The sequence below is a fragment of the Hyalella azteca genome, unplaced genomic scaffold, assembly GCF_000764305.2.
Source record: "Hyalella azteca isolate HAZT.00-mixed unplaced genomic scaffold, Hazt_2.0.2 contig11639, whole genome shotgun sequence".
NCBI lineage: Eukaryota > Metazoa > Arthropoda > Malacostraca > Amphipoda > Hyalellidae > Hyalella > Hyalella azteca.
Window position 1 is genome coordinate 1 of NW_025941628.1, and position 27,823 is coordinate 27,823.

The window sequence follows — 27,823 nt, forward strand, 5'->3', positions numbered from 1 at the left end:
GGCCCCGCATCGGACTGTAGCATCACCTTACCCACTTCGCAGGCGTAAGCCCAGCCCTGACGCTCACCAGCATCTTCTTCCTCCACACTTACCCCATTCTCTCCACCTTTCCGCGAAAGGGTTAGGTTAGGTTAGGTTAGGTTTGGTTAGAATTCTTCTGCAAGCTGGTACCGAAAGGAGGGGGAGCAGGGGGTAATTGTGGAGGTTTAGCCTCCAGAAGAACAGACAGGCTGGAGAGGTAGCAGTGTACTGATAGCACTGTGGCGCAGGGCGTTCTTTATCGAAAGTGGGGAAGGGGCTAGGCTGCATGGAATAGAAATATTTTGGGGTTTAGCGTGTGGGTTACGACCATTGTTTTGGCGGCCTGCAGCTCATTGGCTCGCTGGTTTACATCCATGAAGGGGTTTGGTCCCTGTGGCTTTCAGCAAGTAATCATGTTGGCTAATTTGCTCTGCAGCATGCTTGCGCACGGGGAGAAGTATGAAAATTATGCTGGTATTGAGCAATGCTGGGCTTTTTCAGTCGTCCCTTTGTGACGCAGTCAAGTTGCCCTCCGATTGTTGGGAGTTGGCGGGAGGTCCGGGAGCGTCATAGCCTTCTCTAGACGTCATTGCTAGAGAGGTTCTTTCTAGCTTCTTGATTCAAATGATCCAATCGTTAACCTTTTATCAGTTATCACTTTATGTTTCAATTGTATCAAGTAATATTACCGTTACTTTGTATGAAAATTCTTTGTTTCTTTCAAATTTAAGTACAACCACAGGTATGTCTGTCACCGGTCAAAGCTGACGAAAAAAAAAAATCCACTCAAACGAGCAGCAATGTAAACATTGAGCCGCCATATTTGAATTCCCTTTTTGGACTGTAACGAGATAGTTAGGCTATAGTAAAGTCGGTTCATGTATGTCGTGTGTAAAAAATTAAATTATAATAAGCTTCTAATAAAATTACAGAGTTTTAATGAACGTTTTTAAAAGTAAATGACCAGACTTAATATCTAAATTGATCTTTTATTCCAATATTTTACCCATCGGATTCGGACAGGCCCTCGGAAGTTGCAGAACGAAGTAGGACTCACTCGCGCGTATATCACTATATGTGGTGTAATTCGCTGAACTACTATTTATACTTTAACTTTATACTAGGGTTCGCCGGTTATTTAACCACATAATAATTATGAAACTGTATAACTTGCTGCCCGCTGGAAACTTGTGGTTGCAGTTTATTTATAAAATATGCCGTGGCTTTTGTTAACCGAAGTAGCGTGGATTAAGTGCTGCCCGCCGCCTGCCAGTGCTGTGCCAGCCGCCAGCCGCCAGGCTGCCCCAGCCAGATGGCAGCTGTTGCTACTTGCTGTGGTTGACTACTTTACTCAACTAGGGCCAAGTGTCATACGGGGCCATTGAAGTTAGTCATTCAGAAATAAATGCATGATGTCAAAGCATAAAGCAAAGACTTTTTAGACTCCACCTCACATTCGTTTTTGAGGCTTTTAAGTAGACTAGTAAAGTAGCTATCATGGATACCTAATAGCAAATTAGCAATTATAGCATTATCATTTTAAAATGTTGGCTTGAATATTGGATTGAAGAGGAAATTAAAAATTAACTTATTATAAAAAAGTCTTTGGTTTGGCAATATGTTAAAAATTGCCCATGCCCGGCCACCCGGTCACCCCAGTCTGTAGAGTATGGCACAACATAGGTCGAGGACGCCGTTTTTCTGCCCAAAAGACTCCAAGGCACCATCTAAACGGATGGTGGACGCCGATGTTTGCAGCAAACGGACGGCGAGGACGCCAAAATTGATTGCCAATGGTCTGGAAGGTGTTGCGACTTGCGTGGGCGCCGGAAGTTTACCATGCACACCACCAGTACGCCAGGGAAGAAAGTTGCCACTATGTTTGCTAGAAATACGAAAGTGCATCTCTGACCGATGCCTGATGATAGCGCGTACTTGAAGAATATTTCAATTTTCTTACATATTCAAAGTTCGTACGTTCTCATAAATAAAGCCACTTGTGCACTCGTGTGCCAGCATCGCTTACATTCCCATTTTTAATTGAAATTCTACCGCAATCAGCACAAGTGATCCTTAAAGCAACTAGGTTCCTTTGAAAATAATGTAAGTAATGTCCATAAAAATCTATATTCAGGATCCACTGTTCTGAATTTGTGAAGGAAAGATAATGAAGAAAAGAAGAAGGAAGGAAAAGGAAGAAAAGAAAAAGGAAGGAAAGGTATGAGAACAAGAAGGAAAATTAAGAAAGAAAAAAATATAACTTAGTACTCACTGCAGTGAGTGACAGAGAGCCCATTTACTCGTCGACGGAAACGCGAAGTCAGACGGACGGACAGACGGACGGACCCAGTGAGCACAATAGCGCCTTTTTTCCATAAATGAGAAAATGAGCTGAAAAGATAGAAAGAAAATTAATACAAGAAGGAAAGAAAAGAAGAAAGGAAGAAAAGAAGATGGAAAATGAAGGTAGAAAAGAAGAAGGAAAATGAAGGAAGAAAAGAGGAAGGAAAATGAAGGAAGAAAATAAGTTAATCCCCCCCCCCCGCGACACGGGGACCGAGGAGCGTCTGAAGGCGCAGCAGCGATCGCGCTGGGAAGCGTTTTCCTTCTTATGTTGATTGTATATTATTTATTGTCAGGAATATTGACGATACAAATATTTATTTCAAGGCTGTTGCTTCTTGAACTTACAGTGTTTGTATATTATAATCATTAAAATGCTCCCTTATAATATGGAAGATGTGAATATTCCTTTCAAATAATTTCGCCGGCTATATTGGCGCTATGCTAACAGCGTACGATAGACTTGGGTAGACAGCGAAACGATAGGAGGATTGATTTGTCATAGTCTCTCCCTGAATTAATCGAGGAAAATTATCGAGATGAGTTGTTGTTAGCTTTGTTTGAGATGTGTAGATGACCTCCTGCGGGCCAACTGTCACATCTGGATATGGCAGTGTTGATGGCTTTCTTGGGTCTCTTCCTCAGCAGCAGACAAGTTTCATAGGCTTGCAGGTGGAACAGCAACTACTTCCAAATGGCCTGGATGATGCTCGCTGTTTCCCTGCTTTCAAGGTTGCCCCCAACAAATGGTCTTTTCACAGCGTTTCCAAACGACCAGTGCTTGTGAGAAATTCTGCAACTGCTTTAATTATGAGAGACAGCATTCGGCGCACTGACCACGCAACGCTTGCCGCACACATATAAGCGCGTCAAGCTTGAGAGGTTTTGAAACACCCAAGTATTTCAAAACGGGGGGCCTTTTTCTCTCAGTGTTGGAATCGATCAGTTGGCATCGGCCACATCGATCGTAAAATGCGTGAATCCATGTCAATCATACCGCATCGTTCATAAAGTGTGAGCGTCGGCCATATCGCTCATAAAATGCGTGCATCCGTGTCGAATCATTGATCGTAAAGTTTGGGCATCTATGTCAATCATTGAGCAACAGCTGCGTCGATCGCGCAAGTGCGTGCATCATTGTCGGGCATTGGCCGAATCAGTCGTAAAGCACGTGCCTCAGTATCGATCATCATTCATCAGACAACGGTCAGATATGCACTTTGGTTTTTCTAGCAAACATTCTGGCAACTTTTTTTCCTGGCATGCTGGAGTACATCCCAAAATGGGCCTCCGGTGCTCACGCCGCACCTTTCAGATCGTGGCGACCGCGACGGGACGCCGATGTAAGGTCGAGATGGCTGATGAAGATCCTCAAAAGACGCCAATGTAAGGTCGAGGTGGCTGATAAAAATTTTCAAAAGACGCCAATATCTCGAGCTAAAAGGCCATACTCTACAGACTGGCGGTCACCCGGCCTGGGCCATGGCCATTGTCTGATTGTCCATTGATTGACACAGATTGAGCCACTGTGCAGAGAGTGGATGAATATTGCAAGATCTTTGGCGACGCTTCAGTAGCAAAATTTACGCCTTCAGAAGATCTTGCCGACACATTTAGATTGAAATTCTTGCATTTAATATATTTGTCAGTCTTTGGCCAACTATTTAGAAAAAAGTAAGGTTTCTGGTAGACTCCTGCGTCTTGAAATAATTTTCTGGAAATGAACCGGGACAGACGAAATGAGACGAGAAAATTCCAGGAAAAAAATAACGGGACAGAGGGTAAAATTTTTCCTGGAATAAACGTATGAACTGAGACAAGACTTCTGTCCCGGACTTTAAAACTTGTGTCCCGGTTAATTATGAACCGGGACGAGACAGACAGATTTGAAACAAGACATAACGAGATGAGATTTGTCTTAATTATTTAAGACAAAACAAGTTTTTTGATTACGATACGAATCATTTCGAAAGGATGGGTTGAAGAATGACAAGTTAGCCCGTTATTGCTAATAGGGTCATAGACAGTTACAAGTTAAATTGAGTTAATTGCAGATTTAGCAAAATTTAGGGTAAATGCGGTATATTAGGACATCGTGGGTAATTCCGTCACCTCTCTAGTTTTTCCTTTATATTAAGCTTTGTTTTAGTTCTATGCGTTCGTTGATGGTTGAAATGGTGACGTCATACATTTGCGTGTCAAACTACTGCCAAAACTCTAGGTCGTGGCCATCTAGCCAGAAAATATTGAGATCCAAAGAGAGACAATGCACGCTAGTCATCATCATCATCATCACAGTCATCATCATCATCATCGTCATCATCGTCGTCATCATCATCGTCATTCTCATCGTCATTCGTCATTGTCATCGTCGTCGTCGTCATCGTCGTTGTCGTCATCGTCGTCATCGTCCTCATCATCGTCATCGTCGTCGTCGTCATCATTATCATCGTTGTCATCATCATCGTCGTCATCGTCATCATCATCATCATCGTCATTACAGTAAGTTAGATTGCAAGAGTTATTGGTGCAGAAATCATAATTAATAAACACACAAAGCAAACAACATTGGAAGTAGATTAGACACAATAATGCGAGTGAAGTTATACAGGTAAAACAAGGACCGCATCACCATCATGTCTATGAACACTTGAAACAAAGTTAACTAGACTATGGTAAGGTTGTGCTCAAGTAAGGCGGATAAATAATGCAATGGTTAAAAGAGATGTGGAAAATGCAGCATTAAAAAAGAGCTTCACTCACCCAACAGTATTGCAGAGTTATCTTGATACCTTGGGCTGTATTGGCAGCATTTTAATTATTAGCTTGAATTTTACTTGGTTGGAATTTAATTATTACATCTGTTCTGAAACAATATGAAACAAAAGGATGCATTGAGTATGAAAATTGGTTAATGACACAGATGGGTTGAGTGGAGAAAAAGCAATAATGCCTTCCGACAACAACGGTAGTGGACTGAGTAGTACTAGATGGAGAAAAACTTATGGATTTTTTTATAAGATGCAGTAACCACAGTTTTTACCATTAGGATGAATCTATAGCCTAAAGGAAATGAGAGCTTCAGTTCCTTGTTTACTTGGCCATGAATAAAATTTTTTCATTCATGACAATTCCCTTTCCTTGCAGAGAAAAATGTTGAGTGTCTCACAGGTGCCTCCTCCAGGTAAACAAGACACCAATGTGCCTTGTCAGTCCAAATGCTTGCCTCTCACTCTACCAGCTATCCTTGGACGAGGCCCACTGCTAAAGGTGTGCATTCATCATTACAATTTATTATAAGCCTGCATTCAAAATTTTCCATCTTCACTTTTCTGAATTAACTTTCAAATTAATTTAATTAATTACCTTGCAAATTAATAAATAAGAAATTCTTGATTCTTGGTCAATACTATTCTTAATTTTGTTTTCGGAAATCAATCTGTAACATAGTTCCATGTCCAATCAATCTGTACCATGCCCAATCAATCTGTACCATGCGAATCATTTCTTCCAATATTCATGATATCAGAAATGATTCATGCGAATCATTTCTTCCAAAGCATGGCCTTTTCCCAGCACTGCCAGGGATAAATGATAACAATAGACAATAGGTAATGATCCTCCCACATTCATATGGATTTGATTGTAATATTGTAAATTTGTGAGTTATACTGATAGATCACTATTGCCATTGCAAATCATTCAAAAGTTCTTGCTAATGACTAGTTGCATTATGATTTGTAATAAGTTTTTTTTGGCATGTCTGCAGACATAGAATTTATAGGAACCTCACATGCTACAAAATTCCTTGTATTTGGCAGTGTGCTGATGTGAAGGTATCTCGCCGCCATGCTGCTCTTGACTGGGCTGATGATGATGATGGTGTTGTAATAACAGCTGTAAGTCATTTATTACCTGTTTTTATTACACAAATATTTGCTATTATATTCTGCCTGGAGTTTGTTTTTTGAATTGAATTTCCGACTCAAAAATTAGTTAGACATGCATATCTATTTCAGATTTTGGATGCAGGCTTTTTTATAGTTTATGTGGCTCATGAAAAAATCTTTTTATTCTGTTGTGTGTAAAATCTTCCTTCTTAATACTCATATGTAGGTATACTTCTTAAACTGTGTACGCAGAAGAAGAAAGAACATTTTGTTGGTTTTTATATTGTATGTATCAAGATAATTTAGCTAGTTGCAACCAATACTGATGATTGCTCAGTTGGGGTTGAAGTCTTTTTAAGTTGATTTCTTGACTTTCTGCAGTTATTCAGCCAACCCACGTTTGTGGAGGTTTCAGGCCAGCGCTCTCAGATCAAGACTGGGGAAAAAGCAACCCTCAGAAATGGTGATAAGTTTGGTTTGCTGGCTCATGCGGCTTGGTATCAGTGAGTATATTTATTTATATTCTCTGTTGTGAGCTATTGCATAATTTGGTACTACTGTTACATTTTCAGTATCTTTAATTATTTTTATTTCCACACTTTTCTTTGTACTAAATGAATAGAATTTTATTAGTTTGGTCTTTCTATCGGAATTAAGATCTTAATGCCAAAATTTATGGCCTGTTTGAGGTTATTGTATTTTTGATTTTGAAATACCATTTCATAGAGTTGGCATGATGTTTTTGAGAACAACTCCTTGTTAGAGTATTAAGTTTGTGTGGCCAAATAAATGGCTGTTTACCTTCTGTGTTAATTTATTTTCTAGATATCTATGAAACCTTCATGAAATAAATTTTGTTTTGAATGGGTATGCTTAATTTTATATCTTGTGTATTATTCAAACTTAGATTTTCAAGTTTTCAAAACCTGTTTTTTTTATTCAAACAGGATAAACCTGCCTCCAACTGAAGCACCAGAAACCAGTAAAGACCTCATAAATTCTACAACAAAAGATGAAATTCCAATCATAAACGCCAAGGCTGAATCTGCTGAGACGAGCATTTGTGAACTAAGGGCTGAAACACATCCTGCTGCTCAATCTGATTTCCTACCTGAGAATGACCAAATAGCCTCAACAGACTCGACAGCAATTGGATCCAAGGTGCTCATTAACTCAGAAGATATTGACCTGCCTTGATTTAAATCTGCAGATAGAAAAAATGGGTTTTGCTCTTTTATTTATGTATAAACTGGGAGTACCAACCAATGCCCAACCTCAATTTTCTTTTTGACCCTCTATTAAGGACGGATTCCTATTAATATAAATATAATGTAATGATAAAATACATATAATGATGAATAAATATAATGTATTAGCGTTTAACATTGGGCAATGTCTGACTTGCTGTCGTTGCTAGACACTTCAAAATGTTCACTGCTAGCTGGGTCTTGAAGTTGCAAGTCACTGCTTTGGTGGCGATAGTCTTCACCACCCGGCCTCATCGTAGTATAATCTTTATCTCTATATAACATTTATCAAATATTATCTTCAAATTATAATCTGCAATCATTGCATAAAAATATCTTACTATTAACACTGATATTTCATTATAAATTTGAGCTGTTTTTATTGCATTATGTGATAGAATTTATTCTAACGGATTTAGTGACCTTTGTCATTTAACTTTCTATATCATTTAAGATGAATCCATTTATTTCTACCTAAAATTAAGTCATTATCCACTGTATGTTCCATTACCTTATTTATATTCTTTTAGGTATTCACTCCCAATGAAGCCTCACATTGCAGCCCCTGTCAAGAAGTAAATGGAACAAGTCTCAAAGACGGTGATTTTCCTGCTAGCTCTGAAAACATTATAGTGGCCGTCTCAAAGACGTCATCGGTCATTTCTCCTTCCCAAATTAATGCGTCAAATGCTGCCGATGCCCCAGAAATGTTATCAGATGAATCTACTACACCCCAACCAGCAAACACAACCAATGATGCCACCAACGCTGTTACTTCAAGAGTCAGAACTCTACCAGCCTGGATGATGCAGGAACCGGCAACTAAAGAAGAAGTTTCTCCCGGTAAAAAACCAGGGTCCAGACCTGGACAAAGGAAGAACACCAGCCGCAAACCTCGGCCTAGAGTTGTGCCTACGAAGAGAAAAGCCGAAATCTCTAGTTCTGATGATGAAAATAATGAAGATGTGAATGATAGCTCTCCCAGTAAAAGGCGAGTTGTGAGAGTTTCTCCCACAGTACGGATCAAAAATACTCTCAATGCCGACAGCAAGCGTGCACTTCATAAAATGAGTGAGTCAGATGATGATGTTCCTTCTCCTGCGCTTGCAAAGAGAAAAGGTGAAATCTCAAGTTCTGATAATGAAGATGTTTATGAAAGCTCGCCCAGCAAAGGAAAAGCGAAGAAAGTTCCTCCCGGCGTACGGATCAAAAATACTGACAGTGCCAGCAGGAAAAGTGCACTTCATGAAATGAGCGAGTCGGACGATGATGTTCCTTCTCCCCAAGCTGCTCATAGCACATCTTCGCCTGATGTCAATTGCAAGGCCAACAGTGCTGTCAAATTACCTGACGTTTCAAACGACGTAAAGCAGTTGAAGAAACCTGATATTGTTGGTCAATTCAGCAATGGACCAAAAGCGAGCTCTGCGCTACCAGAAACTGAGGAAAAAGAGTCTGGAGTTGGGACCATCAATCCTGCAAATGGAAGTGGCCCGCCGTCACCTGGAGTCAGCCACGCAAACCAGAGCACGGATGTTGCTGAAGGACGGGGGTCAACGATCCAGAATCGCAGCAAAAGGAAAAGTTGCCGTTACGGTGGCTCGTGTTACAGGTTTGATTTTTTACTTTGGATTGTTCATTTTGCTCTTTTGGATGTTTCAGATTACCTATTATTGGATGTCAAAATATTCTTTGAAATTATGTCAAAAAGTACGGCCCAATTTTCATAGTATAAATCTGGAAAGATTGAAGAAATATTTGTTGCATTAGTGATGCGCGTTTCCACACGCTAATATTCTGGTGACTGATATGACTAACATTTCTTCGTTAATTCCGGCTGAAATATAAAAATCTGCATGTAATAACAAGAATATCTCTGTAGTAGAATATTTCGATATATTTTTTTTGTTCAGGCGCAACCCTCAGCATAAGAAAGATGAAGCTCACCCTGGAGATCTCGACTATTTGAGTGCGCATTCTGACGATGATGGTAGTGACGGTGACAGGCCTGAGTGTGAGTTCGGGGTAGACTGCTACAGGAAGAACCCTGAGCACCGCCGTCAGTATAAACACACACGCGTGCCGCAACCTCAACGTCGCGCCAAAAGAAAACGCGCAGGTGAATTGCATTTCTTTTTAATCATCGTGTTCACTTAACTCGTAGACCAACTCTACTAATATTCTATGGATCAGTCCCGGTTTTCTAGATACATTATATTTTGCGTATATGTATTTTCCTTGTCGTAAACTGCCACAATTAACGTACCAAGTCACTAGAAAAGATGAAATGTTTACCTGTACAAAAGGGGTTTTCAATGGTGAAAGGCAACAGAACATTTATGAGCATTTCTATTATTTACAGTGCAGTGTGTTGCTTTCCTAGTTTTTGTCGAGTCATTAGATACGGATCTTTCAATAACTTCATCGAATAAACTATCATCTTTACTATAAATTATTTAAGACGCGCCTTTCTGTAGTATTAAGGACGCGAGATTTCCTCACTTCTTTCTTTTAATCAAGATGGAAATACAATCTTGTTTGTGTTGAATCTCATTTTGATGCTCATGATGACACCATGTGACTTGTTACAGCTCCACCTGGCTCGCAGCGCAGCGACTCTGACACGCCAGACGAATTTGACATGGAGTTTCTGAACGACGCGTCGTCTGACGACTACGCGCCCTCAGATTCTGATGAGAGTGACTCGGAACGTTTCTTCTCACAGCCTATAGATGAGGATGAGAAGAATGAACTCAAGCGCATGGGCAAAGAAGCTAAGAAGTTTGTCAGGCAGAGAAAATAACTATTCGTATCTGGAGGAAAATGTTTGCAATAACTGTTAATGAAGTTAATTGGAGTTCGGTGGAAGCTTTAACATAGATTTTCGATCAATGTTCTTTAGCACGTGCACAAGTCATTAACCAAGTTCTGTAGAAGCAGTAATACATGCATAGGAATAAAACTTAATAAGAGTTTTGGTAGTAGAAGCACGAAATTATGACATGCATGAAAGTATCTGTGCATGTTACTTGTTTCAACGCGCAGCTGCTCATTGCCTCGTATCAATTTTGTGCAGCTATTCTTGCCAGTCCTATTTGCAATTTCATTTTAACATCAACAGTGCCTAATCAACTGTCTGAACATCAAGCTACTTCCAGTTTTAAAATTTGCTTTGTAAATTTTCTGGTATATATTCAACTTACTTTTTCTCTCTATCACCAGAAATATCTTATCTTGACACTAACAAATGTCGTTGGCACAAGCAGCGTGAATGCACTTAATTGCGTGCCTTCACAACTTCGAGAGTTCACAGCGTGTATTTGGTAATTCTACAACTTTGATCTTATGTGCTAGCATTTTCTTCGTTCCTCCAAATGATATAAAGTGTCAAGATTTTGAATAAAGCGTCAGTAGCGACTTATTATTTCATTTGTTTGCCACTCGAGCAAACTGGTTGGTAGGACTAACTGATCTGTGATATCCTATTTCAGTTGAGTTTTTTTTGTGTAATAGAGTTAGGTATGTTTTAAGATGGTATTTTAAGTTAAAATTGTAGTAACTCCAAATGAGTCGTTAGAAAGTGTTTCGTAATCATAGTGGCGCCAGCATTAGGTAGGCAAAATCTGGTCTGTCACCAATTCTAGACAGCGCCGAGTTTTTGAAGCTTGCCTTGCTTTCGAACCTGCAGTTCATTTCCGCAATCCCACGCTCCTTTGTAGTGTAAAAAAAACCTCTTAACGATTATTTCATCAATTTCGGAGACACCATGAGTTCCCAAGCCTGTACTATTAAACGCTACTCTTAGAGTAGTCGTGCACCTTTCAGGTCGAAATAAAGTGCCTTCACGTTTATGATAATGATAAGATGTCGTATGAATTTATTTTATGTAGATAAAATTCACAATATGAATAATATATTTAAATATACTCTTTGCCACACAATAAAATAGGTATTGTATCAAAATCTTTGGCATTTTATAATTTTGCGAATATTATGTTAAAACTATATATTTACTCACTCACTCACTGTTGAATACACATACCAAAAAGAAAAATGCACGTTTGATTAATTTCCATCTTGAAAAAAAAAAACGCGAATAACATTATATAGGATACACACACTTTGCGTAAGTTATATGTATTAATTTTTTTTCTTATCATAATCATAAATCTTTACGAGACCGGCATGAGATGACATAAGACCTTCACGACAAAACACCTCCAATCTGTAACTCTTCACACGGGACGGCAAACCAAATTTCTTGATTATGATTTGCTAGATAAACCTCGTCATGTTGTAAATATGTTCATCACCTGGACGTTCCTTATAGCATCAGTCTTGACGCTGTCTCTCATCGGTTGTGCTTTCATCGTGATACCAATCATTAACTTTGTTCAGCACAAGGATGTCAGTTTTAGCTTCCATTAACGCTCTTTACGCTGTCTTTCTCATCGGTTGTGCTTCCATCATGTCTCTCATCATCATCTTTGTTCAGCACAAGAATGCCAAGTTTAGCTTCCATTAACGCTCTTTATGCTGTCTTTCTCATTTCCATCGCGTCCATCATTAACTTTGTTCAGCACAAGGATATCAAGTTTAGCTTCCATTAACGCTCTTTACACTATCTTTCTCATCGGTTGTGCTTCCATCATGTCCCGAAGGATCTTCCTCTTCATGACGTTCAGTGTTTCTGAAGAAGCCCCTCGCGCTGCTCACTGTGAGGTACAGCAGCTCGTGCTCCTGCTGTTGCTCACGCAGGCGAGTGAGCGTCAATGCTAGCGTTTCAGCTAACTTAGTGTCGCCCGAAGCGAGCGCCGAGTTCCGCTGACGTTCCACCTAATATATTACAGTTAAAAAGTTAATTGACAAGGGATTAAGTGGTTATTGATTAAATTGACCTATGGAAGAGTTAACTTGATTTGTTTTCTTACAGATAGAAAATTTAGCTCAACTCCAACGCTTCCCTCATATTCAGATAGGTTTTTTTTTAAATTCCAGCATCATAGGCTTTCACGTTATTAAACTCCTGACCTTCAATTTATCAATTTATATTTAAACATTAAAATAGCGACCTTCTCTCTCTGGGAAATAAAATGTCGTCGCACTCCCGACCACCAGTGCATGGCGTCAAAAGCAGTGCCCTGGTCGAGCACACTCAGCAGATACGCGATCCCTGCAACATTAACAGGTATAATCCACTATCACGCGTTGGACTAACCAAGGTTTAGAGGAAAAAAGATGGCATTTCTTGGTAATACAAAATATACCGCCTAAACATAGACAGGTAATAACTTGTCATTGAAAAACATTCAAATAATTAAATTGTCTATGAATCTTAGAAAATAAACACTTCAGGTACATGACTGAAGTATGAAGTTGCCATCATTCGCGGAAATATACCCATGGCAAAACCGTCCATGCAGAAAGCGGCGCCAGTCTTGCTTCTTTTGTTGAGGAGATCCTTGGCGGTGACGGAGTGATGGACGAAATTGACTGCTAGCGCCGCGATGATGAGATGAAAGTTTTTGAGATGACGGTACGACTCGGTGGACAACGCTTTCCTGAACACGTCTACGAGAATCTGCGGAAAAGTGGAAATTAATACCCGCGATTGATGTTTGATGGCTTGCTTATAAGCATTGCGATGTTTCCAGTTTCAAACACAGTTAGTAGCCGGTCAATTAATATTTTTAGTTCAGATAACTTGGTATTTTCAAGATATATTGTAGTTGAGATTTGACAGAACTCTAAAACGTGTGTACGGAGCAGTGAAAACCGAATGGCGCAACAACACCAAACACCATCTAACGATGACCGCAATGGCAAGTAATGAATGGCTATGTGCGGCGCTACGTAAATCACAAATGGGAGAAGTTATAAAATAGGCAAGGAAAAGCGTGGAGCAAAGCATCAATTGAGAATACTTTAATGGTGTGCCGTCTGCCATATCAAAACAATGATTTTTCACACATAGCCGACTGGGTTGGGATGATAAATCGGTGGCCCACAATTCGTTTCAACTACCGCTAAAAAACACTAGTTTCGAATTGAAAATTAGTCACCTAATGTCTATTTTTCCGAGCTAATGACAATGAAAGCGTACTGATATCCACTTTTTCTGCATAGAAATTGAAATAAGCTATAGGTTATACTCTCCTATACATTCTACCAGGGAATAGGAATAAAAAATGAATGGCACAATATGTAGTCAATGATCAATACCGTGATTATAAGTAAAGTAATAAATAGTAATCATGCGTACAGAAGTCTCGTCGGCGGCTATTAAAATTACATAGAATGTCACTTCACATTTCTCCGCTTTCAAATGTATTTAAAAAAGAATTATACTTCTACTTCCCTACATGTATCAGCTAAGCCACTAACTTTGAAAAAGTCCGTCTCTTTCTGGAAGGTTTGCTGCAGATTGAGAATGACAGTATCCAGATTACGAGCAGCAGCGAGCGTGTCGGTGGACACAGTGAGCTTGGCATCAGAGCCGTCCTGGTCGTGTTGGTAACAGAGAGGCTCAAAAGACTTCAGCTCGTTCAGTGCAGGCAAGAACTCCATTGTGTTACTCGCACAACGCAAGCTACCAGATCGCACCAGTCGAACAAAACCCATAGCATTGCCTGTTAATGAAGACCAATTATCAAGTTTTTATTAATGAATAAATTTTTCTGCAAAAAATCTCATTTGTGCAATTCTTGAGTTCATCACAATCAAGACCTGCTTGAATATGATACTGTTTGTCTCACCAATATGCGTGACCAGTTCTCGGAACTGATCCAGGTAGGAAAGGCCTTGAGCATTGACGCCAAGCTTCCTGATGCCCAAGTTGAACTGCTCGGCGCGTTCAAAGGGAAACCATTTCTCAGTGACTGTTTGGACCTGTAATTCAACCGGTTACATTTTATATGCACTTGGAAAGAATAAAGATATCAGCATTGCGGAACTGATAACTATTTCTCCAAACATAGTAATGTCAAAATATCTAATGATCAAGATATAGGTGTGCAAAACTTACTTGCATCCAATGTTTCCTGTCTTTGACGAGGCGTGACTTGATTTGTTCATCGTAAAGAAACTGGGAAAAAACTTTGAATCTTCCCACGAGGAACTGATAAGTGAAGTTCACCTGCAACATAACACAGAGTGACGTCTACATAATGAAATTGCAGTGCTAGCCACCCAACAAATGTAATGTTGTTAAATTAGAAATTCTATGCTAATAACGCAGTTTTAGATTAATAATTCATTTAATAAAAAAATATTAAAAAGACTCGACAGTATGATTATTCTATTGTTCATCACGAAAGAAGTTGCACGAACGGCTGTTGCTCACGGTAGAGTTGATGATGCCAGCGCCGTGAGTGCGGATTGAATTGGCAATGTGTGTGATGTTGAGCGTGTTGAGGTGCTTGCTGTCGCTCTCTGCCTCTACGAACACTTGCTGGCTCAAGCTGTAGTGGTAGCGGCGCACGAACACTGCCAGCTGGCGCACCACTTCAAGCACGTCAACGCCCTTTACAAACGAAATAAATCATAAAGATGCTTCTTCGAAAAAACTTGCAAGCTTCAGCTAATTTTTAAACAATTGTTATCATTTGTGAAAATTAGTTTTAATAAAATTGTATAAGGAGGAGCGGCAAAAATCGGTGTATGGAAGAGGAGCGCTATAAGGAGGAGCGGAAGCGAACAACTTTTGAAGCAATAAGATTGTTCAAGAAGTGAATAAATGGAGCGTTGTTTACCTGGTGGGTGGTGTGGGGAGGCAGGCGGGAGTCCTGCAACATCAGCCCCCACTTCTGCAGCGCTACGGTGCGCATTTCAGTGTTGGAGTGACAGTTGTGCGGTGCCACCACCGTCAGAGCGTAGAAGGTGCTCGATAGGTACTGCTCCACGCGTTCTGTTTTCAATATTCCAGTTAGATATCAAACATAATGATATTCTGATACTAAAGCACATTATTTTATTATTAGTTGAGACTAAATTAATAATGAAGCATTAGAATTAAAAAATAATATAACGAAGTTTGAAGATAAATTTTGCAATAAATGTAAAATATTGCGCAAGAAATCATCGAAGCATTGAAACTTGAACACGAGTGATCCAAGTAAATATCATTAAATTAATTAATTCATACAGTAGTTTAGTGGAGTTGTTTCTAGCATCACAGGTCTACAGTTTCGCTCACTGAATATCGTGCAAGGGATTTCAAGTCAGTTGCTTGATCTTCAATGACAGTGAAATAACTTTAAACATAAATAACCGTCCTATAAATAAGCAGTTCAAGTGGTGTTAGCAAGCATCACAAACGCCAGTGTTGGTAAAAAATTAGAGGAGCTTCAAGAATGTACCTTTGAGGTTGATGATCCGCCCCAGGCAGTTGAGGGGCGGGAGGCACAGGAAAGGCATGGGGTCAAATATGGGGGGCGGTGCGACCGTGCCCGTAGTGTTGCTCGAGGCTTGGGCAGAGGACGGCTGGAAGGGGTTGCGGGGCTGCACCTCCAGATGCCACAACGTCGACAACCTCAGCTCCGTCTCTATTGCAGTGCACAGCGGTGACACGACCTGCATCATGATCAACAGATCTTAGAATATTAGTATGGTCTATACAAAGAGCTAGGCAGGAAAAGGAAAACGAGTAGATATCCAGTCAGAGGAAAATCGAGGCCACATAACTAAATGAGGCGCTGATCAAAAACTTGATAGAAATTTTATTAATGAATAAAAAAAAATTAAACATTTCAAGACCGACTTTTTCTTCAATAGCAGTACAGAGCTGCTCAGTGAAGGCATCAAGAAGGAGCTGAGGCTGATGAAGATGACAGCAGCGCAGTAGGTGGCGCTTAGCATCAGATGCACACGACAACACTGCCTGCAACACCAACCGCACTTCATGACATAAAAATTCCTAAAAATTCAGAAGCGCAACTATAATTAGTGAAAGTTGACAAAATCCAATCATAACTCAACGACAATTAACTTATAGACAAATTGTCGACGGAAGTGGTATGACGTTATCTGCTGAGCACGTTATATGTTGACATTTTGCAGCATATCGTTCAACTGCTTATCGCAATGAAACAGTACAGCACTTAATGGACCTGCAGCGTGGCGGGGTGCAGAGGCGGATCAGAGGCAGCAGCACCGAACACCTCACAGAAGGTGGTGGCTATGATACTGTGTCTGTAGAGCAACACGCCCACGTCAGTAGCGGCGTCTATTCGCTCCTGCAGTTCACTCAGCAGCTCCAGACGTCGCAGCAGAACCACCAGCTGGGCCAGCTCGTCACCCTGATAGTTTGATGAAATCCTTTTAGAGATTTACCAGGGGCTGCTACCAGTACGGGGCCGTACTATTGAAACTCGTTTGAGTGCACGTAGCGACCGATTGATTGGAGGGTTCATCTTGAAAAGCTGCCAATGCTTGGCTGACTAAATTACAAACTATCACCAACTTTTTATAGAACGGACCCTAAAGTCTACAACCAGAAATTACACAAAGTGAAGCACATACAAATTGTTACTCAAAATGAATCTCAGTTGTCTTAATTCGCAGCTAATCAGGCGACCATTAGTTGGTCAAGTGACCAGCTACTGGCCGCTACTGGCTCTTGACATCATGAAGCAGCCAGTACCACACAACACGAGTCCACTTGCACGATAATTAGTGGCTGTTTGTACAGGCCAAATATACCTAGTTACTGCCAAAACCGGCCTCGCTCCAATATTATACAGCCATCAATCTTTTTCAGACATTTCAAACGTTAAATTCGATTCGATAAAAATTATATCAGCCTTTTTATAGAAACAGATGATCTGCGTTGATACTTGATCGATCTCGAAGTTTTAAAGTCCCAGAAAAATAATGAAACATTATAAATTAATAATTGAAGAAAAATGAATCAAGAGGAAAGAAAGGCTTCAGGAAACAAGAAAAGCTTTATTAGGAAAAAAAGAGTTTTAAGAAAAGAGAAAGACTTCAAGATGACATGCGTGCTTCAAGAAGAGAGAAAAATATCTAGAAGAGAGCAGAGTTCCAAGAAGAGTGGAAAGCTTTGTCGCCGGTCAGAGCTGCTACAAGCTAACTTAACATTATTAGAGTCTATTATTCGCTAATGTCAGGGGCGGACGCTCGCACCTCAAAGCCAAGACAAGAAATAAATCAATTCCAAGCAACTGTGCTCATTTAATTCCACCTTATATGCCCTCTGTATACTCTTCAGTCAAGCGCCGGTTCTATGGTTTACGTAACCTTGTTCTTTGGCCGTTTCAATGGCAAAGGATTAAAATAAGAATGATCACACCTAAAATAGTTTACTAAACTCACTTTCGTTAAATCGGGAATTAAATAAAATAACAATAACTTTAAAAAATAATAACTAATAAACAATAAATAAAATAAATAATAAATGGTTTAAATTACACGGAGTAAAATAGTTCCGGTTTATTATGCTCAGACTAAGAACTTTTAAAATACGAGACATTCAACAGTCTGTTTTGCACAGTATTAAAGCACGTACATCAGGAAGAGCAGCAATTCACATAGCGAGGTGACAACGGAAGACACCGGCTGTATTCAGCACGACTCTAACTAGGCAGCAAAACTAGAATGGCAAAATAATCACTGCCATCAGCTAGCGACTAGTTCGCCTTCACAGCACTTAGGTAACTGCCCAGGGTCACGATCAGCTACCAACTCCTAATCAAACTAAAGTGACAGCTGATCTTGGCTAGCTAAGTCACATCCAGCAGCCTACAGGTTTAACTGTCTTGTGATTGACACGACTACTTCACGCGTGCGGTCTCGTACATTTATACAAACGATAAGAATGATCCAGCAGATAATACATTATAAAAATTACACATTTGAATAGTTCAAATATCAAGTTATCTCGGAAACACAGCTTAATAAGAGATAAGAGCTCCAATAAGGGGATAAGAGCTTTGAAGAGAACTCCAAAAAGAGAGAAGAGTTTCAAGAAAAGAAAAGGGCTTTCAGTTAGTGAGAAGTCTCAATAAGAGAGGAAAGCTCCGAGAAAAGACGAGATATTTACCTTGAGGACGTCCTGATGGTTGGCCAGTGAGAGCGCAACCCTGGCAGAGGTGACGTTGGTGATGCTAGGGGCGCTGCTCCCCAAACAAGTTTCAACAATCTTCAGACATGCAAGAACGTCGATCTGGGTTTGCTTGTTACCGCTGCTGGCGCTCAACTTCCTCTGTTCCATTCAGAAACTTCTAGATCATCCTTAGACATGCACGCTTATACATGGAATAAGAATCGAGCATTCTAACTCAATAAAATATTACAGGTTTATGCACGAAGCCCCGTTGCAAGCAATAGTTTTACGGCGGAAAGCACAAAACTCGTCCAATGAAGGAAGCCTTACATTCTATCATGTTGGCGGATACAAAAGATTTCACACCAGCCTAACTTTATATCAAATATCATTTGAACGATTTCCTTATCTGGTGCAAGTTGGGCACTGCAGAGATTAATTGACAAATTTCTTCTGGGTGTCTATAAGTATCACAAGTTTTAATAAAAGTATTGATGAAACCAACCTTAGCTTGACTGACAGCGGCGAGTAGTTGGGCGACCAGGAACTGCGTGACATGTGGCAGAGTGTGTGCAAGGAGCTGGGTGGTGTGCGTGGCGTAGGCAGCGCGGACTGCGTGTATTGCGTGTAGCATGGAGCACACAGAGAGCACGCACGACCGAGCGAGAAGTCGTCCGTGTTGAAGGTGCAGGCTCAGCACACTCGTCACGGTGTAGCGAGCTGATACTGCTAGCACCAGACCCTGGCGCACCACACCATGAATTTGACACGTTAAAAAAATACTTACGGCCTTTACATGAAGCTACACAATATATATTCACACTTACTGAAAACTTATTTTCCAGCCACTGATTTTTCTAGCCCTTATTATAATTTTTACAAAAAATCCTACATGATTTTAATAACAATGAGGATAAACGAGAATATAAATTCAACTTTTAGCCCTGATACAAAGTCGGATATATCTAGGACTGGAATTCCATGATGGCATATTCAACAATTCAAATTTAAAACTAGCATGGCAACTGAAGAGCCCAAAGTCTTTTGGGTGACGCATGATGACAAATTGTGCACGGAAGCGAGAACATCAGGTTTTCAACTTTGTTTTATAAATTGGCCAGCACAGCCATTCTCTGCCACCGTTTGAAAAATTAGCTGTATTATGCACACGAGCGTTGAGGGAAAAATTATACCTGCATGAAGAGTTTACTGCGGTGGCTCAGGTCCTGCCTGGTGAACTGACTTGTTGGCTTCGTGGATGCAGCGGCCAACTCCGCGCACCAGCCGTCAACCTGCAACCAGAGCACCAATCACGATAAAATGTTCTATCAGATATCAAAAACAGAATATAGACAATTCCCGTATTGCTGAAGCTGAACATGAGCTGATTCCTACTATTGCTCTCTATGGTGAAGCAGGTAAAGCTGCTCTGTGTTTGTAGGTATATTTAAAAATTTTCATATGAGCATTACAACTTCTGCTCCCATTTTGGTATTTGTTATTGCCAATGACATTTGCTATTGCCAAGATCACTTAAGCACCGATTTCTGTTATTCGGAATTAAAATTTCCATAACAAGGTCACCTCTTCTTTCCCTACAGAACTCCAAGCCACAATGAAATTTTCAAGTTAAAAAGCCGCATTTTTCAGCATAGAAAACCTGCAATTTGGTGGAGGCTGCGAGTTTCCCAAGAGAGGCCGTGACGGACGTGAGATGTTGACTGCGATGCTGCACCAGCGCTGCACAAATCTTGGGCTCCCACAGCGACTTGAGACGCTCGCACTCCCGCGTCAGGAACTGCTCTCCGCGCCACACCGCGCTGCCGAACACCGTCACGCACGGCACCTGGTCACAGACACTCTTAGATGGAAATTGTAAACTCTTAGGCACAATTGTAACCTCTTGAGCACCAAGGTAACCTCTTTGGAACAATTGTAACCTCTTAGGCACAATTGTAACCTCTTAGGAACAATGGTAACAAGGAACTAATAGGCGTAATTCCCTGCAACTCCAGTATTATATTGTTACATATCAGTTTTTCGGAGAAGCTTCGTTGCAGGTTAATGTGGCACATAAATTTGTTAAAAAAGCACATTACAAAATTAAAGGTCTAATATGAAATTTCAGAATGATGCAAAGTCAATTGTAGTGTGAGCGCTTAAGATAACCTAGGTAATATTTTTAAATCCGAAATTCCATGCCATTAGCAATCAATTCCGGCATGCAAGACATGAACGGAAGTATCTCAGGAATGAGTGATGATAAGAATAGAGAGGCTGACTTTTTTGAGGAGCTGCTGGAGGGCTTTGGCGGCGCGCTTGCTGGGCACGGGGTCGAAATGATGCTGGTGAAGCTGCAGTAAACACGTCACCGCGACCACGTCCTGCTGCAGGTCGCACCACCACGGCTTACTGCACTGACTCTCCAGCTGCAATAATTAATTAACTTGCCAATCAATGTTAAAATGGAGTATTTTAACATCATTTTTCATTTATATTCATTTTAATTATTAGTTAATTTCTATTTTAACCCAAGACAAAAATTGTAAACAGCTGAAAATATTTTACTCAACTAATTAGGAAATTTTTTACCAGTTATGTATGCGATATGCAATTATTCTGTTCATGTACCTAATTATGCAAAACAATAGTATAGATTATCACAGACTTAAGCACCAATAAACTATTCTATTGCAGTAAAGTATACAAGAGAATTATGTATTGCAGATGCACCTGTGAACACCAGCCCAGGATGACAACGAGCATCTCATCTCTGAGGGGAACATTTCTTGCAGTGGCAGTGGCTGCACTGCTGCTCCGATTACACACTTGCTGAATAAAATCATAAATTGGTTGTTATCTGAATTTGAACTCTAAGCTACGTAGAACATCAAAGTTGAATTATAAAATATAATGCACAGTACAACTACATAGATAAAGGACATCAAATATAGGCATGAGACCAACTTCTTTGTATTTGTGGGAGCACGAATCTCGGGAGATGAAATGCAAAATAATATCAGATATTTTATTCTGAATTGAAATGATTTTTCATTGTTCTTAAAACTATAATGATAATATCTTAAATGAGACACTTGAGCAAATGTACAATTTGTAGCGTGCAAGTTTCAGGAAATTTAGTCAATATTTCTCTTGCTAACATAACTTACTTTAAACATGGCCGCGTGCATCACGTTTTCGTCAATATCTCTGACCATTCTGTGCAGCGGCTGCAGAGTTTTCTGATCAAGAACTTGGCTGGCATCATCAGGAAGAGTTTCATTTAGAAGAATAGTTGGGGCACTCGTCACTAGCCTCCTAAGAACCAGTTAAAATGAATCTATGACAAAATTATACACGCAAAGATGAGCAAAAAACCAGCCAAAAATCGAGCTTTGTGACGAGTTGTTCACCGCTTCTTTGGTAACTTAACTTTCAGTTCCAAATAAAATCGGCCGTTATAAATAAGATCTTGCAACCTTGAAACCTCATTTGTAAACTTTATAGTATAGTTTAATAGACAAATTCGTGTACAATCTCGCCGCATTTTCATATAATTGTTGTACCAGAGAAGAGCACTGTAAACCAGAAGATACTTTCAGAACATCTAATGAAATTAAAGCAATCAACAGTGGTGAAGAATCCTTGAGGGTGGTTTCAGCTCAACATGCACATTGACCTCATATCGAAAATGACAACATATTAAAATAATCTCGATATAACTAACTTGTATTGAATCCAATGCTGATTTAGATCTTTGTTGACAGACACGATGAGGTCTAATGACACGACCACAGCCAATAAACGTCCTAAATGCTCCCAAATAACCTGCAAAACAATTGGAATAAAGATTATTTCCAAAGAAAGGAGCTCAGATGAAGTATTGAATTGGTACTAAAAGCTTTGAAACTTCTGGGATCATAGAGTCAAGGTCCAAATATCTCAATAAATCATGAAAGGTTCATTAGAAAATTAATTAAGACCCACTTGATTCAATATCTGTTATATATACCAAAGCAGAGCCAGCTTCTGACCTAAGCACATTTAGTATCTATACTACAGAAATGAGAACCAAAGTCCAATTCAACAATGAAAAATGTTACCTGGAGATGCACATCCTTAGTAGAGATGATAGCCTGCTGTTGTTGAGGAGGGTGCAGGGCACTTAGCTGCAGTATTATATTGGTAACAACTTCTGACACGCGCGCAACAAAGCTTTGCACGCGGCCCAGAAGTGGCAACATGCGAGCAATGTACACGTAGGCCTCGCCACTCACATCAGGATTAGGAGTGTTCACTGCAACAAGGGTGAAACTGATTTGACACTTCAGTCAACGAAATATATATATATATATATATAATAAAATGTGTTTCCTTTTGATTCAAGTCTGGAAAGTTACTAAAAAAAGAGAAAAAATAGATGCATCTGCTTGTGGAGCTCAAATAATGAGCATATGAACATATTATTGAGCAACAAGAAGCATTTTGCCTACATGAGATTCACCAGAAAATACTTTGGTAAATTTTTTGCAGTTATGAAACAATGCCCCAGCATAGTAGCAGGTCAAGCTTCTCAATTCTGTTGTTCTGGGTCAGTGTTATTTAATAGAACTATTTCTCATGTGTCACTAGTTAAATAAATGGGTAGAATATCAAATGGGTTGAACATTAAAGAAGAAAGTGAGAACTTTTCTTTAGGTGATAATGCTGCTAGTTTCATTATTAATAGTGTACCGTACCTGTATTTGAACCATCATCAAACTCTGTCTCTAATCATTGCTTTCGCAAGTGTTCTGTTGATTACTTTATCAATTTTTAAGAGACATGATTTCTGTTTTTGTCTTTCTTTTCACACTAAGAGAGCCAAGTGTTTGTTTCTTCCCACACTTAGAGAATTTGTGTTTGTTTTGAACTCATTGACGGTCTTGTAGGCTTTTGAAAAGTTACAAAGGAGGTGTGCCTACACATTGGCATTTTTTAGGCATGACTAAATGACAACTGGGTTGGAAGTTGCACTGGTTTAGAGGACATGTGGACATGCACTAGCAAGTCTGACAACATAGGGTTTTGCAAGTCATGCCAAAATGGCATGTTAGATTTTCTGATGGCTATGGTTAAACTGACAGATATTAATTAATTTTTTTCTTCAATGAATGACTTCATAAAAATCTTTAACCAGTTACATTAGTGTTCTATTTGGGAATTGTATTTAAGTTGTAAAAATCTTGCCATATGTCATGCTTTGTTTGTAATGAACAAATAATCATGCCAACGATTTTTTGCAAAATTATTGCAAGCTTCTTGGTATGAGCAAAAGCGCCCTAAAATGTGACTTATATAATATCTTCTCTACTTATACATATATATTAACATGCAACATGACTTCATATCATATATGATAACTTCCCCATACCCATGGCTCAAGCATAAAATGATTTCAGCTACCGTACTTTTGTAAAAACACTGTGGACAGGTATCAGTGCCTGTCATTGGCAATAGCAAATACAAAAATGGGAGCAGCAGTTGTAATGCTCACAAGAAAAATAAACAAACACAAAGCAGCTTTACCTGCTTCACCATAGAGAGCAATAGGAGGAATGAGTTCATGTTCAGCTTCAGCAAGCAGGAGCTTCACCTCCTGGCAGAGGACCGAGAGAGCTGTGACAACCTTCCTTACTGACTCAATGTCACTCCTGATATTCTTGATACCATCCGGCTCATGAGGGGACAGCTGCAACATGAGCATTTGTTAAAATATTTTTAGAACTGTGTGATGAAAAAATACTTGATCAAGGCAGCTTCTAGTAAAATATGTCCATAGGCTAATTTTGATTTATGAGATTACAAATAATATCCAGGTAGTATGAAGAATAATAATGTTCACATAGTGGAAAAAACACAATAATTTCAATTTTGATTTCCAAATGAATTCAGAGCTTTGATTATAACCTTGATTACTATAGGCTGAACTTGTGAAGGCTCATGGACATTCAGGAGGGAATCACCCGTAGCCATCCATTTTTTTGACTGCAGAAGTTTACCCTGAAGAGTTGAGCAGGAGTTTTCTACAATACCACTAAAGCGTTGCAGCTCCTGCTCAGCAGCTGCTTCTGCAAATATAAAGCATGTAATTATCTTTTGAAAAAATCAAACTGAAATAGAAAGAGATCATGTATGGGGTTCACAACCTGCATCAGAAATACAGGGTGCGGCAGAGAGGACGGATGGTTTTATAAAACAGTACATTTTCACTGAAAAACAACTTTATTGATGCAATCAGGTTCACAAAGAAATAGCATTTCAGACAGTTAAGTGTGAAAAATAACATCTAGCATGTGGTGGCCAAAATCATTGATGCAGTGCTGAAGGCGCTCATGAAAGTTTGCGTAGACTCCCTCCAACACCGCACATATTGTTACTCTCTCCAACACTGCTCAACACCTCATTTTGTTTACGAGTGACGAAGCCCACTTTCACCTAAACGGAATGGTTAACCAGCAGAATTTTCATTATTGTTTGGCGCTAATGAGAATCCTCAACAGTTACACAAACGACCGCTGCACAGCCCAAAAGTAATGGTTTGGTATGCTGTATCGCAAATGTGCATCACTGGCCCTTACTTCTTTGAAGAAGGTAATGATCGTGCTGTTACTGTGAACTTGGAGCGCTAAACAGAAATGATGGCTAACTTCTTTGTCCCTGAATTACGACGGCGTTGTGTTCCAACCCGACGTGTGTGGTTCCAGCAGGATGGGACAACTGCTCACACAGCCAGAGCATCAATGGACGTCATCCACCCACTCTTTCCTGGTCGCCTTATTTCCAGGTTTGGCAATGTTTGTTGGCCTCCTCGGTCCCCAGATTTATACATATGCAATTCTTTCTTATGGGCACATCTCAAGGCTACAGTATATGAACATAAGCTCCAAACTCTGGACAAATTAAAGGACGCAATTCACGTGGAAGTCACGCATGTTGAGAAAGTGGTGTTGGAGGGAGTCTACGCGAACATTCAAGAACGCCTACAGCACTGTATCAACAATTTCAGCCACCACATGCCAGATATTATTACAGATAGACTGTGTTAAATGCTATTTCTTTGTGAATCTGATTGCATCAATAAAGTTGTTTTTCAGTAAAAATATACAGTTTTATGACGTTTTTAAAACCGTCTGTCCTCTCTGCTGCACCCTGTACTACTTGAAGAAATTATAAAGGTGACTAAAACAACCTAGGCAACAGAGAATAATGATTTTTTTTTCAATGGAGAAACAAACTTGCTTATGACCAAGTTGGCAAATCATCCATGCCAATCAAGGGCCAAGACAGATGACAGCATCCAACTTATCCTCTGATAATGACCAAAATAGTTTGGCTCTAAATCAATAACAACTCATGTTTAGAGATAGTAAAAAATTTGAATTTAAAATTAACAATCAAAATTTTTTAAATTTGCTAATGAATATGTTAGGACTCATGAAATGAAATTCATCACATTATCCAATATGTGAGTCCTAAAGTCCTAATATTTTAGGACTTGATAAATTAAATGAGATTCATCACAGTATCCAATATGCGAGTCTTAAAGTCCTAATATTTTAGGACTCAATAAATTAAATGAGATTCATCACATTAAGTACGGTATTCAACATTCATCACCCCTTCATTTGATAGATTCATGATGATCCAGATATATTTTGCAAGGAAGTAAACAATTAAGCTCTTGCACACAGCCACACACTTGCCTAATATCTAGCAGCATCCAACATTTCCTTACAAAATAATATTGGGAAAATAACATTTATAAAAACAGAAATAGTGAATTATAACTTACTGAAGCTAGGATCATCACTGGGTGGAGGCACTGTCATTTTATCAATAATATTGAATTCTTTGAACATAAGAATTATATTGGCAATTTTTGAACAACTTTTCAAAGCAAAACTTTTAATGAAAAATCCATTGAACAGATCTGCAGAGAAAATATATTAAAATTCTTTACAATAGGTACTTTATATGTTTCCATGGTCAATCAAAGATCTTACCAATGTCAATTCTTGTCTCTTGAATCAATGCCAATAAATGCAATTTCATTATGTGAATATTGTAGAATGTAGAGTGAGATTCAAAAAATTAGGCTCTGAACCTCTCAATCTCAGAGACTCAGAAAGTCAGAATGTTACTCAAGGGTGGAAAGTGGGAACCCCAATTGATGTAGATAACATACATTTATCATGTTACTTTAAGATTGTATAATGATATATTATGTCAATAGTTTTGGCAATTGATTTGTTGATTGCTTAAACTCAAAGAATTAAAAATTACCAAGTAAGGATATATATAGATAACAAATTAAAGTAAGAATTTTTAAGCAACATTTCAACAGGTCAGAAATAAAAACAATCAATGAATTATAAGCCAGAAATTTATGGTAGAAGTAAATGATAGCTAGCTCTTCTAACAATCATTTTATCAAGTGTTTGCAAGTCTATTTAGGTACATCTTACAGGAGCTGACTCAGGTGTTTTTTTTTTCACTACAAGTCTCAACTGAGTCAACTCAATGATACAGCTTATATGGCTAATGGATTAATTATACAGAATAAAATTGCATTACACTTTATAAGTTCAAACCACATTTGATTATAATTTTTTACTGCAGGAACTGATTGTATTAAGGTCATTCTTCAGTGTTGTAGGTTGTACCTATTTGGCCAAAATGTAAAAGAGACTTGGCCTGAGCCTGAGGCAGACTGGCAGAGGCTGGGTCTGCCTGGATGGAATTATCCTTGTTGCATGTCAATTTGCATATAGCCATTTATAGGTAGCAAATTGATTAGACATTAGACATTTAGACTTTAGAGTTGCTTGTGACATGACGTTTCTCTACTCTCTAGGACACTTGTCAAGTTGTCAAGTTGTCAGTCATCAGATCAGCAATTCAACATCATCAGCACACGGCAGACGGCACACCTATTATCAGAAGAATTATACCTAACAGGCTAACATAGTCCAGTAATGCAGTAAGTCCACATAAAATTACACCTCAAAGGCTCAAATGTTAAAACCTTCTAAGTTGACTATTCCAAAATCCAAAACCACCAAGCCTATCACCAGAAATGGCCTCCTAGGCTCCTCTACAGCTCTACGTCTTAGTCTTCCCAGCTTATTTTGTAGGCATCACGTTCTTGATCTGATTAGTGATTATAGGATTTATAGCTACCATTTTCATTGTTAGCTACTGGCCTACTGCTACTGGCC

At 39.3% G+C, this 27,823-nt stretch overlaps 2 protein-coding genes across 2 annotated transcripts; one reads left to right on the plus strand and one right to left on the minus strand.

Annotated features, from left to right (window-relative positions):
* Positions 1 to 5,179: 5,179 nt before the first annotated feature.
* LOC108679885 (aprataxin and PNK-like factor) lies at positions 5,180 to 11,410 on the plus strand. Its single transcript, XM_018168626.2, has 7 exons — positions 5,180 to 5,634; positions 6,186 to 6,263; positions 6,636 to 6,757; positions 7,202 to 7,415; positions 8,032 to 9,113; positions 9,415 to 9,620; positions 10,093 to 11,410. Exons 1-7 carry the CDS (start codon positions 5,518 to 5,520, stop codon positions 10,302 to 10,304), a joined length of 2,031 nt encoding a protein of 676 aa, XP_018024115.1. The 5' UTR covers positions 5,180 to 5,517; the 3' UTR covers positions 10,305 to 11,410.
* On the minus strand, positions 11,378 to 26,530 carry LOC108679883 (WASH complex subunit 4). Its single transcript, XM_018168625.2, has 23 exons — positions 26,398 to 26,530; positions 24,513 to 24,673; positions 24,132 to 24,294; positions 22,667 to 22,860; positions 22,291 to 22,391; positions 21,734 to 21,881; positions 21,297 to 21,395; positions 20,846 to 20,992; positions 20,224 to 20,409; positions 19,757 to 19,855; positions 19,069 to 19,305; positions 18,561 to 18,722; positions 16,609 to 16,797; positions 16,260 to 16,379; positions 15,859 to 16,072; positions 15,253 to 15,407; positions 14,844 to 15,023; positions 14,526 to 14,636; positions 14,257 to 14,389; positions 13,886 to 14,130; positions 12,902 to 13,082; positions 12,574 to 12,674; positions 11,378 to 12,337 (listed from the first exon to the last, which is right to left on the minus strand). Exons 1-23 carry the CDS (start codon positions 26,462 to 26,464, stop codon positions 12,098 to 12,100), a joined length of 3,633 nt encoding a protein of 1,210 aa, XP_018024114.1. The 5' UTR covers positions 26,465 to 26,530; the 3' UTR covers positions 11,378 to 12,097.
* Positions 26,531 to 27,823: the final 1,293 nt, after the last annotated feature.